The sequence below is a fragment of the Molossus molossus genome, unplaced genomic scaffold (assembly GCF_014108415.1).
Source record: "Molossus molossus isolate mMolMol1 unplaced genomic scaffold, mMolMol1.p scaffold_m16_p_4, whole genome shotgun sequence".
In the NCBI taxonomy this organism is placed as follows: Eukaryota; Metazoa; Chordata; class Mammalia; order Chiroptera; family Molossidae; genus Molossus; species Molossus molossus.
In genome coordinates this window covers 86592634-86606735 of record NW_023425377.1, presented here as the reverse complement: position 1 = coordinate 86606735, position 14102 = coordinate 86592634, and the positions used below count along the sequence as shown (strand labels likewise).

Below are 14102 nucleotides of genomic sequence, written 5' to 3'. Positions count from 1 at the left end.
GTTCAAAAAGGATCAGTCTATGACCAATCACCATTTTTTTGGTACATCCACAGTCTCACACTGCCTTCTAATTTCTTATGGGCAAATTCAAGCAGTGTTCTGAGTCATATCTTGAGCCAAATGCCACTCCATTTTAACTAGTATCTTTTTCTTCTTCCTCCACCATGGCCTGGTCATAACCCCCAACCCTGTCTTTATTCTTTTTATTTTTTCTTTTAGTGTGCTGCTCTGATGGTATGACTCTACCAGAAAATAGACTCAAAGTCAATGCTAAATACCCAGTTCAGATTGACAATACAGAACAATGATGCTTCCTGCCCATTCTACTTTGCTCTCACCATTGGCTGTGTATGGTGGCACAATAGTGGCGATGGGTGAGGCCCTGGTGCACATGAGGAATACTCTCCTGCCACTCTGTATAGGGGTGTTTCTGTTTCAATATGGATGGCCCCTGGTGGTACACTCCCAACATCATGGTCCCCCAGAAGTAGTGATTCCCTTGAAGATGGCAGGCACTGGCATTGCCGTGAAGCCTCCAGGTTGGCTTTCTTACACAATGTATTTTGAGGGCCAGAGACACATTGTCCACATGAAGGTCAACAAACTTCTCCTGTCCAAACACCTCCCAGTATTCACCTACACAGACCAGGGCGCTATCCTTATGGAACAGCCTTTTGTCCAGAATGACTGCTACTATCATGGTTATGTGGAGGGGGATCGAGAATCCCTGGTTGTCCTCAGTACCTGTTTGGGGGGGTTTCAAGGATTCATACAGACAAATGACATGGTTTATGAAATAGAGCCCAAAAGACTTTCTACCACATTTGAACATTTTGTATACAAAAGGGACAGTGAAGAGACACAATTCCCACCCATGCGATGTGGATTAACAGATGAAGAAATAGCACGACAATTGAAGCTTCAAGAGAATGTTAATTTCACTTTGAAGCAGAGCGGGTATGAAGGCTGGTGGACCCACAAGCGTATTCTTGAACTGGCAGTGGTGGTGGACCACAATCGATATCTTCATCACCAAAGTAATGCCTCAGATGTGCAGCGTGAAGTATGCCTTGTTGTCAATGGAATAGGTATGTTTTTAAGTTCCCTGGATGTTGATGTGGTTTTAATGGGAATTGAGATCTGGAGCAATAGTAACCCCATTACATTAAATAAAATAGGGGCTGCTCTGAATGCACTTTCACAGTGGAAGTTAACTGGCTTTAATGACCGCATAACCCATGATCTTGCACATGCTTTCGTAAAGCAAAGTTTTGGTGGTACTGTTGGCTTAGCCTATGTTGGAACAGTCTGTAACGCTCGTTATAACTGTGCAGTTGATAGTTTCTTGAATGATAATTTGCATGGTTTTGCACATATTGTATCACATGAGATTGGTCATAATTTAGGTATGCCTCATGATGGGAATACTTGTAAATGTAGGGATAAGACCTGCATAATGTATCCAACAGAAACAAGTTCAACTAGATTCAGCAACTGCAGTTATGCTGACTTCGTGAACACCATGACAAAACGAACCTGTTTGTTTGATTTACATAATAAAGAGAACATCTCCCAATGTACATGGTGTGGGAACAGTGTGGTTGAAGAAGGAGAAGAATGTGACTGTGGAACTTTAGATTTGTGTATGAAAGATCCATGCTGTGAGTCAAACTGCACTCTCAGACCTGGGGCTGCTTGTGCTTTGGGGCTTTGTTGCAAAGACTGCCAGATTGTGTCAACAGGCACACTTTGTAGACCAGAGATAAATGAATGTGATCTCCCAGAGTGGTGCAATGGGACATCCTACCTTTGTCCAGAAGATGTATATGTGCAGAATGGGTTCCCATGCAAGGGTGGTGGCTACTGCTATGAAAAGAGATGCAACAACCGTGAAGAACAGTGTAGGAAAATTTTTGGCAAAGAGGCAAAGAGTGCAAATCACAGTTGCTACACAAAAATGAATACTCAAGGTGATCGTTTTGGTCACTGTGGTCTCAACTCCTCTACATATGTAAAATGTAACATCTCAGATAGCTTGTGTGGGAGGATTCAGTGTAAAAACGTGGCCAAAATTCCGCTTCTGAGTGATCATTCTACGGTCCATTGGACTCACTTCAGTGGCGTCACCTGCTGGGGTACAGACTACCACTTTGGGATGACCACACCTGACATTGGTGATGTGAAAGATGGTACAGAGTGTGGTGCAGAACATGTCTGCGTCCAAAGGAAGTGTGTCAATAGGTCATCTCTGCTAAGTAACTGTTCACCAGAGACCTGCAATATGAACGGGATCTGCAACAACAGACAACACTGCCATTGCGACAGAGGCTGGGACCCCCCCAGCTGCCTGGAAAAAGGCTTTGGAGGTAGTATTGATAGTGGCAAACCCCCTAGGATCAAAAGTGGGAGAAGGCAGATAACAACATTTCTGCCACTACTTTTGTTGATTCTTTTCTTTGTTGTATTAGGCTTATTAATTTGGTTCTTTATGGTATACAAAAGACGAAAAAGAAATGTTCCACTTTCACCTGAAGAAGAGACCTTACCTGAGTAAGAATGTCAAGAACATACCTAAGTAAGAAAAGCAAGATGTTCCAATTTCATCTAAGGAAGAACAGAGAAATGTTCTACTGCATTTTAGAAAGAAAAGCAACAATTTACAATTTCAATAAAGAAACCCAATCTTATCAAATTTCTTATGTACTAAGTTTTAGTCTCTTGGCTATAGAAATGTTACAAAATGTGTCACAGACCATTGACATAATACCCAAAAATTTGTATTACTGGGATCATAAAATACTGGAATATTTCTACTTTCCATCACTTTAAATAATGTTAGTGACTAATTTCTCATGGGATTATTCTCTTTGTGTTTCCTGAGCAAATGCAGAGTTAATGGATAATGTATATTTGTGTGTTTTTAAGTTGCTGTCTCAATTCTAACTATTCGTCCAATTTGCACACTGCTTTGTCACACAGGGAATGCAAACAAATCAAATTTCTTCTTCTTTTTTTTTTTTTTATACTCACCCGAGGACATTTTTCCATTTTTTGTTCAGGTAGAGTGGGAGGGAGAGAGAGGAACAGAGAGAGAGAGAGCAACATTGATGTGAAAGGAACACATCGAGTGGCTGCCACCCGCACGACCGACCAGGGCTGGGGACAACTGCAACTGAGGTATGTGCCCTTAGCGGGAACCGAATCGGGTCTCTCTGGACCGCAGGCCGACGCTCTAACCGCTGAGCCAAACCGGCCAGGGCTCAATTTTCTTCTTTGCTAGTCCTCACATTTTTAGTTTCTGCAATAGTTGGCAACTAGAGGGAGACTGGAATCCTGAGAATTTTTATTACTATCAAGCCAGTCTTGCGCATTAACAGCTCTAGCCTTTACAAAGATAGTTAATTTTAGTCTGCACAGAATAACCACATAATACAGGGGTCGGTAAAAGTAAGTTTATACTTGTGAGTACAAGAAACAGAGTTTATTTTTTTATTATTTATTAATTATTGTCTTCTTTTCATATAAATGACTGTAAACCTACTTTTGCCTCACTTCTGTATATAATGTTATAAATATAATTATATATATACATATATATACATATATATATATGTAACTGTCTGAACCAACATTACTGTCAGGCTCAGAGGTGCTGGCATAGCTACCAAGGATGTTACCCTCAAGGTTTAGAGTGTCAGATTTTTTTTTAATTAATTAATTTATTTATTTATTGTTACCGATGTTTCTCCTTTTTCCCCCACTGATTCCCCCCTCCCCCGCCCTCCCTACCCTGTCCCCAGCTTTGTTGTCCATGTCCATTGTTCATGCATACATGCATATAAGTTCTGTGGTTTATCTCTCCCCCACCACCCCCTCTTCTGAGGATTGTCAGTCTGTACCCCATTTCCACGTCTCTGGGACTACCCCATTCCTCAGACTATTAATGTTCATTATATTCCACAAATAAGTGAAATCATATGATACTTGTCTTTAACATTTTGGCTTGTTTCGCTTAGGATGATACTTTCGAGGTCCCTCCATGTAGTCTCCAGGGATAAGAGATCTTTCTTTCTTACAGCTGCATAGTACTCCATTGTGTTTATGTACCACATCTTTTTTATTCATTCATCTACTGATGGACACTTGGGCTGTTTCCAGATCTTAGCTATTGTAAATAGTGCTGCTGCGAACATGGGGGTACATATATTCTTTCTGACTGGTGTGTCGGGCTTCTCAAGGTATATTCCTAGAAGTGAGATCACAGGCTCAAATGGAAGTTCAATTTGTAATTTTATGAGGTAACACCATATTGTTTTCCATATTGGCTGCACCAGTCTGCATTCCCACCAGCAGTGTACTAAAGTCCCCTTTTCTCCACACCCTCGCCAACACTTGTTGTTTGTTGATTTGTTGATGGCGGCCATTCTGACAGGCGTGAGGTGATACCTCATTGTTGTTTTAATTGGCATCTCTCTGATAATTAGTGATGTTGAGCAATTCTTCATATGTCTCTTAGCCACTTCTATGTCCTGTTTGGAAAGGTGTCTATTGAGTTCCTCTGCCCATTTTTTAATTGGGTTCTTTGCCTTCCTTTTGTTGAGTTGTATGAGCACTCTATATATATGGTAAATTTGCCCCTTATCTGATATATAATTGGCAATTATGCGCTCCCAAATATTGGGTAGCCTTAACCTTTTGATGATTGTATTTTTCGCTGTACAGAAGAAGCTTTTGAGTTTGATGTAGTCCCATGTGTTCATTTTCTCCTTTGTTTCTATTGCCTTAGGTGATGTGTCAGTGAAAATTCTGCTGCGTATGATGCCTGATATTTTGTTGCCTACTGTTTCTTCTAGGATTTTTATGGATTCATTAGTTACATTTAAATCTTTTATTCATTTTGAGTTTATTCTTGTGGAGGGTGTAAGTTGATGGTCTAGTTTCATTTTTCTGCATGTAGCTGTCTAATTTTCCCAACATCATTTATTAAAGAGGTTGTCCTTACTCCACTGTATGCTCTTGCCACCTTTGTCAAATATTTATTGAGCATATTGCCTGGGGTCCATTTCTGGGTTCTCTGTCCTGTTCCACTGGTCTATATGCCTGTTCTTGTGCCAGTACCAGGCTGATTTGATTACAGTAGCTTTGTAGTATAACTTGAAATCTGGTATTGTGATCCCTCCAACATTGCCCTTTCTTTTCAAGATTGTTTTGGCTATTTGAGGCCTTTTTTTTTTGGTTCCATATGAACTTTTGAAACAATTGTTCTAATTCTGTGAAGGATGCCGTTGGTATTTTGATGGGGATTGCGTTGAATATATAGATTGCTTTTGGTAATATGGACATTTTAATGATGTTGATTCTCCCAATCCATGAACAGGGTATGTGCTTCCACTTTTTTATATCTTCCTCTATTTCTTTTTTCAATAACCTGTAGTTTTCTGCAAATAAGCCCTTTATTTTTTTTGTTAAGTTTATTCCTACATATCTTAATTTTTTTGCCGCAATTGTAAATGGGATTTTTTGCTTAGTTTCTCTTTCTGTGAGTTCATCATTGGTGTATAAGAATGCCATCGATTTCTTGACATTAATGTTGTATCCTGCTACTTTTCCAAATTCATTTATTAAGTCTAGTAAACTTTTGATGGAGTCTTTGGGGTTTTCTATGTATAGTATCATGTCATCTGCAACTAATGACAATTTCATTTCCTCTTTTCCAATTTGGATCCCTTTTATTTTTTCTTCCTGTCTGATTGCTGTGGCTAAGACTTCCAGTACTATGTAAAATAGGAGTGGCAAAAGTGGGCATTCTTTCCTGGTTCCTGTTCTTAAGGGAAATGCTTTTAGTTTTTTGCCCTTTGAGTATGATGTTGGCTATAGGTCTTTCATATATGGCCTTTATTATATCTAGATATGATCCCTCTATTCCCACACTGCTGAGCGTTTTAATCAGAAATGGATGCTGGATTTTGTCGAAGGCTCTTTCAGCATCTATTGATATTATCATGTGGTTTTTATTCTTCATTTTATTTATGTGGTGTATCACGTTTATGGATTTGCGAATATTGTACCAGCCTTGCATCCTTGGGATGAATCCCACTTGGTCATGGTGGATAATTTTCTTGATGTATTGCTGGATCCAATTTGCTAGTATTTTGTTTAGGATTTTGGCATCTATGTTCATCAAGGATATTGGTCTGTAGTTTTCTTGCTTTGCTGTGTCTTTTTCTGGTTTTGGAATTAGAATTATGCTGGCTTCATAAAAGAAGTTTGGAAGTCTTCCTTCTTGAATTTTTTGAAATAGTTTGAGGAGAATGGGTATTAGTTCTTCTTTGAATGTTTGGTAAAACTCCCCCATGAAGCCATCTGGGCCTGGGCTTTTGTTTGCTGGGAGAGTCTTGATTACATCTTCAATTTCTTCTGTTGTTATTGCTCTGTTCAAGTTTTCTATCTCCTCCTGATCTAGTTTTGGGAGACTATGTGTTTCTAGAAATTAGTCCATTTCGCTTAGATTGTCGAATTTGTTGCCATATAATTGTTCATAGTAGTTGTTAACGATCTTTTGTATTTCTGTGTTGTCAGTTGTTATCTCTCCTCTTTCATTTCTGATTCTGTGTATTTGTGTTCTCTCTCTTTGTTTCTTGGTAAGTCTAGCTAAGGGTCCATCAATCTTGTTTATCTTTTCGAAAAAACATCTCTTTGTTTTATTGATCCTTTGAATTGATTTTTTGGTCTCTATGTCATTTATTTCTGCTCTGATCTTTACTATTTGCTTCCTTCTACTTGCTTTGGAGTTTTCTTTTTGTTTGTTCCCTAGTTCTTTATGTTGTGCAGTTAGATAGTCTATTAGATATTTTTCTTCTTTTTTGAGGTAGGCCTGTAGTTCTATGAACTTCCCTCTCAGAACTGCTTTCGCTGCATCCCATAGATTTTGTGTTGTTATGTCTTCATTTTTTTTGGTTTCCAGGAATTTTTTTATTTCTTCCTTGATCTCCTCGGTGACCCATTCATTGTTTAATAACATGCTATTTACCTTCCATGTATTCAAATCCCTTTGTATGTTCTTCTTGCATTTGATTTCTAGTTTCATGCCATGGTGATGTGAGAAGATGCTTGATATAATTTCAATCTTCTTGAACTTGTAGAGACTTAGTCTGTGCCCTAATATGTGGTCTATCTTTGAGAAAGTCCCATTTGCACTTGAGAACAATGTGAATTCTGTAGTTTTGGGCTGTAGTTCTCTGTAGATTCTATTAAATCCATTTGGTCTAGTGCTTCATTTAGAGTCTCTGTTTCCTTGCTAATTTTTGATCTAGAGGAATTATACCGTGATGTCAGCGGGGTGTTGAAGTCACTTGCTATGATTGTATTGCTATCGATTTCTCCTTTGAAGTCCTCCAGAAGTTTTTTAATATATTTTGGTGCTCCTATATTGGGTGCATATATGTTAATCAAGGTTATATCTTCCTGTTGAATAGACCCTTTCAATATTGAGTAGTGGCCTTCTTTGTCTCTAATTATGGCCTTCATTCTGAAATCTATTTTATCAGATATGAGTAATGCTACCCCAGCTTTTTTTTCTTTTCCGTTTGCTTGGAAGATTTTTTTCCATCCCTTCACTTTCAATCTATGTGAGTCTCTTCTTGTGAGGTGGGTCTCTTGTAAACAACATAGAGATGAGTCATGCTTTCTTATCTAATCAGCTACTCTGTGTCTTTTTATGGGAGCATTCAGTTCATTTACATTTAAGGTGATTATTGATATGTACTTATTTATTGCCATTTTTGTTTAGTGTGGTTCTATTTTTCTTCCTATTTCTCCTGGTAATTACAGCAGTCGTTTTAACATTTCTTGCAGTGCTGGTTTGGTGCTAGTGTATTCCCTTAGCCTTTTTTTTTTGTCTGAGAAGCTCTTTATTTGACCTTCTATTTTGAATGATAGCCTTGCTTGGTAGAGTAGTCTTGGATTCAGATCCTTGTTTTTCATGACCTTGATTATTTCATGCCATTCCCTTCTTGCCTGTAGAGCTTCTTGTGAGAAGTCAGCTGAGAGCATGATGGGGTTTCCTTTGTAGGGAACTTGTTGCCTATCTCTTGCAGCTTTTAGGATTTTCTCTTTGTCTTTAATTTTTGGCAGTTTGATTACTATGTGTCTTGGTGTGGGCCTGTTTGGGTTCTTCTTACTTGGGGCTCTCTGTGCTTCTTGAACTTGAATACCTCCTTCCTTTACCAAATTATGAAAGTTTTCTGTCACTATTTCTTTGAATATATTCTCTAACCCTTGCTTATTTTCTTTCTTCTTCAGTGACTTCTATGATGCGAATATTATTCCGTTTCCAGTTGTCCCACAGTTCTCTTAAGCTGTCTTTCTGTTTTTTAATCGTTTTTTCCTTTTCGCTTTCTGATTGGTTGATTTTTTTCTAGCATGTCTTCTAATTCACTGATCCGGTCCTCCGCTTCCCCTACTCTGTTTTTTAGACCTTCCAATGTGTTTTTCATTTCTGATATGTCATTCTTTATTTCTTCCTGTTGGTTTTTAATTTCCATCTGGTTGATTTTCAACATTTCTATGTCTTTACTCTGGTGCTCATATCCTTACACATGCTGTTGCGCTTCCTCAGTATCATGGCTCTAAGTTCTAGTTCTGTTAACTTGCTTAACTGCATCTCATTTATCTCATCTTCCGTAGAGGTCTCATGTTCTTTCATTTGGCTTTTAGTTCTGTTTCAACCATTTTGGCTATCACAGTGGGCTTTGGAGCCTGCCAAATTTTCCCTGTGGGTCTTGGTGTTCTGCTGTTTGTGGTTCCCTCTCCTGGGTTTGGATGAGCCAGGGAGGACCCACTTTAAACACCACCTTCAAGTCTCAGCTTTTCTGGTTAGTGTTGCTGGCCCAGGAAATGGTAGTTATCCTCTAGCTTTTTTTTTTTTTTTTTTTTTGCCTGCAGGCTATTAGTAGAGGTCACCTGAAGACCCTTGGTTTCTGAGTTGCCTGAAAAACTCCCTCAGGTGCTCAGTGTTAGAGGATTCCCGAGGTTGGGGCAGCTGCTGGTTGTTAATGGGCCTCAATTAGCATTTTAATGGCCACCAGGTGGGATTGAATCTCTGATGGAGAGGCCTCCACCTTGCCTCTCCCCAGGGCCCTAGGAAGGAGTAAAATGACCACAGTCCTGCGTGGCTGCACTCAGGGAAAACTCTTAGCACCCTCCAAAACCTGAGTGTACCCACACAGTTCCCGTCCAGTCTGCCTTCCTTCTGCTGAAGCCCAAGTGAGTGGCTGCTGCCAATTTAGCCTCTGTCTAGATTCTGCGTCGTGGAGCCGCCTGGGACTTTTTTTTTTTTTTTTTTTTTTTTTTTTTTTTATCCTCACCCGAGGATATTTTTCCATTTTTTGGACAGATAGAGTGGAAGGGAGAGAGAGGAAGGGAGAGAGAGACAGAAACATCAACGTGAAGGGACACATCGAGTGGCTGCCACCCACACGACCAACCAGGGCCGGGGACAAACTGCAACCGAGGTACATGCCCTTAGCGGGAACTGAATCCGGGTCTCTCCAGACTGCAGGCCGACGCTCTAACCACTGAGCCAAACCGGCCAGGGCCCGCCTGGGACTTTTAACCAGAGAGTTGCTTCCTGCCAAGGGCGGCCACAGCCTTGGCACCAGCAGAGGATTTTGCACTCAGCAGAAGCCCCAGGACCGAGCCACAGTAGCGGGACACTGCCAGGGTGTCAGCACCTTCCATCAGAGTCCCCTCGTCCCCAGAGGTCTGTGCGACACCAGCCGAGGGCTTAGCATGCAGAGTTCACAGGAGTCAGCCTGGGGAGCAGCATCCTTCTGTGTCCTCTGGTCGGAGCCAGTCCGTGCCAGCCTGTGTGGTACCAACCGAGGGCTTAGCAGGCAGCAGAGTTCGCAGGACTCAGGCGGGGTCACAGCAGAGGCTTTAGCAGCAACTTCCCGCCTCCGAGATCCCTGGCCCCATGGAGTGCGTGCAGCACCAGCCGAGGGCTTGGGAGGCAGCAGAGTTCGAAGTACTGGGCGGTCACAGCAGGGGCTTTAGCAGCAACTTGCCAAGTTCCCTGGCCCCAGCGATTCCATGCGGCACCAACCAAGGGTTTGGGAGGCAGGAGAGTTCACACAGGAGAGTTCTCAGCACTGGGGCGAAGTTGCAGCGGAGGCTTTAGCAGCAACTTCCCGCCGCGGAGTCACAGTCCCCAACCAGGCCACTGAGGATGCTTTAGCAGCAACTTCCTGCCTCGGAATCCCCCGGTTCCCGCCCAGGCCGCTGCGGACCGTGGGCTCCAGGCCCCTTCTCACATCCTCGCAAGCTTACCAGTATTGAGTCCGTGTCCCTGGTTATGTGGTCCGCCAACGTGTCTTTTGGTTGCCCCTTCCTGATGATTTGCCTTTATTTTCCTTGTGAATCCAGTTTGGTCCTGGGAGATGGTCTGTGTAGCTCCATTCACTACGCCGCCATTTTTTCTTCCCTACTTTATGAATCTTGGACAAAGTAAATCGATTCTAGCACTGTTTCTCCATCAACTTACTGACTTGAGAGTTTCCAGGGTATCTAGTTCTTCTTTGAATGTTCGGTAAAACTCCCCCGTGAAGTCATCCGGGCGTGGGCTTTCTTTTGCTGGGAGAGTCTTGATTACATCTCCAATTTCTTCTGTTGTTGTTGGTCTGTTCAAGTTTTCTCTCTCTTCCTGATCCAGTTTTGAGAGACTATGTGTTTCAAGAACTTTTTTTTTTTTTCTTTTTTTTTTATCCTCACCCGAGGATATTTTTCCATTTTTTGTACAGATAGAGTGGGAGGGAGAGAGAGGAAGGGAGAGAGAGAGAGAAACATCGACGTGAAGGGACACATCGAGTGGCTGCCACCCGCATGACCAACCAGGGCCGGGGACAAACTGCAACCGAGGTACGTGCCCTTAGCCGGAACCGAACCCGGGTCTCTCCGGACCGCAGGCCGACGCTCTAACCGCTGAGCCAAACTGGCCAGGGCTGTTTCAAGAACTTTGTTCATTTCACTTAGATTGTCAAATTTGTTACCATATAATTGTTCATAGTAGTTGTTAAACGATCTATTGTATTTCTGTGGTGTCAGTTGTTACTTCTCCTCTTTCATTTCTGCTTTTGTGTATGTGGGTTCTCTCTCTTTGTTTCTTGGTGAGTCTAGCTAAGAGTCCATCAATCTTGTTTATCTTTCGAAAAACTAGCTTTTTGTTTCATTTATCCTTTGAATTGTTTTTTTTCTTTTTTTGGACTCTGTCTTTTATTTCTGCTCTGATCTTTACTATTTCCTTTCTTCTACTTGCTCTGGGGTTTTCTTTGTGTTTGCTCTCTAGTTCTTTATGTTGTGAAGTTAGACAGTCAATTAGAAATTTTTCTTGTTTCTTGAGGTAGGCCTGTAGTGCTATGAACTTCCCTCTCAGAACTGCTTTTGCTGCATCCCATAGATTTTGTGTTGTTGTGTGCTCATTTTCATTGGTTTCCAGGAAGGTATTAATTTCTTCCTCGATCTCATCGGTAACCCATTTATTGTTTAATAACATGCTATTTAGCTTCCATGTGTTCAAATGTCTTTGCATGTTCTTCTTGCAATTGATTTCCAGTTTCATGCCATTGTGATCTGAGAAGATGCTTGATATGATTTCAGTCTTCTTGATCATGTAGAGACTTAGTTTGTGTCCTATCACATGGTCTATCTTTGAGAAAGTCCCATATGCACTTGAGAAGAATGTGTATTCTGTAGTTCTGGGTTGTAATTTTCTGTAGATATCTATTAAATCCATTTGGTCTAGTGTTTCCTTTAGAGTCTCTGTATCCTTGCTAATTTTTTGTCTAGACGATCTATACAGTGATGTCAGCGGGGTGTTGAAGTCCCTTGCTATGATTGTATTGCTATCTATTTCTCCTTGGAAGTCCTCCAGAAGATTTTTAATATATTTTGTTGCTCCTATATTGGGTGCATATATGTTTATTAAGGTTATATCTTCCTGTTGGATAGATCCTTTCAATATTATGTAGTGGCCGTCTTTGTCTCTAGTTATGGCCTTCATTTTAAAATCTATTTTATCAGATATGAGTATTGCTACCCCAGCTTTTTTTTCCTTTTTATTTGCTGGGAAGACTTTTTTCCATCCCTTCACTTTCAACCTATGTGAGTCTTTTGTTGTGAGGTGGGTCTCTTGTAAACAACATAGAGATGAGTCATGCTTTCTTATCTAATCAGCTACTCTGTGTCTTTTTATGGGAGCATTCAATCCATTTACATTTAAGGTGGTTATTGATATGTACTTATTTATTGCCATTTTTGTTTAGTGTGGTTATACTTCCTATTTCTCTTACTAATTATTGCAGTCCTTTTACCATTTCTTGTAGTGCTGGTTTGGTGCTAATGTATTCCCTTAGCCTTTTTTTTTGTCTGAGAAGCTCTTTATTTGACCTTCTATTTTGAATGATAGCTTTGCTGGGTAGAGCAGTCTTGGATTCAGATCCTTGTTTTTTATGACCTTGATTACCTCATGCCATTTCTTTCTGGCCTGTAGTGTTTCTGTTGAGAAGTCAGCTAATAGCCTTATGGGGTTTCCTTTGTAGGTAACCTGTTGCTTCTCTCTTGCTGCTTTTAGGATTCTCTCTTTGTCTTGAATTTTTGACACTTTGATTACTATGTGTCTTGGTGTGGGCCTGTTTGGGTTCTTCTTACTTGGGGCTCTCTGAGCTTCTTGAACTTGAATGCCTTCTTCCTTCACCAAGTTAGTAAAGTTTTCTGTCACTATTTTTTTAAAATATATTCTCTAACCCTTGCACATTTTCTTCTTCTTTGGTGACTCCTATGATGCAAATGTTATTACGTTTCCAGTTGTCCCACAGTTCTCTTAAGCTGTTTTCCTGTTTTTTAATTATTTTTTACTTTTGGTTTTCTGATTGGTTGATTTTTTTCTACCCTATCTTCTAATTCACTGATCCGGTCCTCAGCTTTCTCTATTCTGCTATTTACACTTTCCAATGTCATTTTTATTTCTGATATGTCATTCTTCATTTCTTCTTGGTGGTTTTTGATTTCCAACTGGTTGATTTTCAACATTTCTATGTCTTTACTCATGGTGCTCATGTCCTTACACATGCTGTTGAGCTTCCTCAAGATCATGGCTCTGAATTCTAGTTCTGTTAACTTGCTTTACTATACCTCATTTATCTCATCTTCCTTAGAGGTCTCCTTTTCTATCATTTGGCTTTTGTTTCTGTTTTTCACCATTTTGGCTATCACAGTGGGCTTTGGAGCCTGCCAAATTTTCCCTGTGGGTGTTGGTGTTCTGCTGTTTGTGGTTCCCTCTCCTGGGTTTGGATGAGCCAGGGAGGACACACTTTAAACACCACTGTCAAGTCTTAACTTTCCTGGTTAGAGTTGCTAGCCCAGGGAATGGTGGTTATCCTCTAGCTTTTTTGCCTGGAGGCTACCTTGGTTTCTGAGTTGTTGAATGAAAAACTCCTTCAGGTTCTCAGTGTAAGAAGATTTCCCAAGGGTGAGGCAAATGCTGGTTATTAATGGGCCTCAATTAGCATTTCAATGGCCACCAGGTGGGGTTGAATCTTCCAGGGAGGGGCTGCCGCCTCTCCCCAAGGCCCTGGGAAGGAGTAAGATGACCACAGTCCTGCGTGGCTGCACTCAGCAAAAGTTCTGAGCACCCTCCAAATCCCGATTGTCCCCACACAGTTCCAGTCCAGTCTGCCCTCCTTCTGCCAAAGCCAAGGTGAGTGGCTGCTGCCAATTTAGCCTCTGCCCGGGCTCTGTGCCATGCAGCTGCCTGGGACTTTAACCCATGCGCACCACTCCCAGCTAAGGGTGGCCGAGGCTGCGGCAGCTCCCAGCCGAAGGCGTAGCACACAGCAGAGGTCGCAGGACCCAGCTGAGGCCACAGGTCCCAGCCGAAGCCGCTAGTCCCAGCCAAGGCCACAGCAGGTCTCAGCCAGGGCCGCAGGTTCCAGCCGAGGCTGCTGGTCCCAGCCGAAGGCGCAGGTACCAGCAGAGGCCGTTGCAGGTCCCAGCCCAGGCCACTGCAGACTGTTGGCTCCCAGCCCCCTCTTGCATCCTTGCAAACCTAC

At 41.6% G+C, this 14102-nt stretch overlaps 1 protein-coding gene across 1 annotated transcript; it reads left to right on the top strand.

Annotated features, from left to right (window-relative positions):
* The first annotated feature begins 304 nt into the window (after positions 1-304).
* Positions 305-2554, top strand: LOC118643940 (disintegrin and metalloproteinase domain-containing protein 20-like). The gene has a single exon (XM_036282263.1). The coding sequence runs from the start codon at positions 305-307 to the stop codon at positions 2552-2554; it is 2250 nt and encodes a 749-aa protein (XP_036138156.1).
* Positions 2555-14102: the final 11548 nt, after the last annotated feature.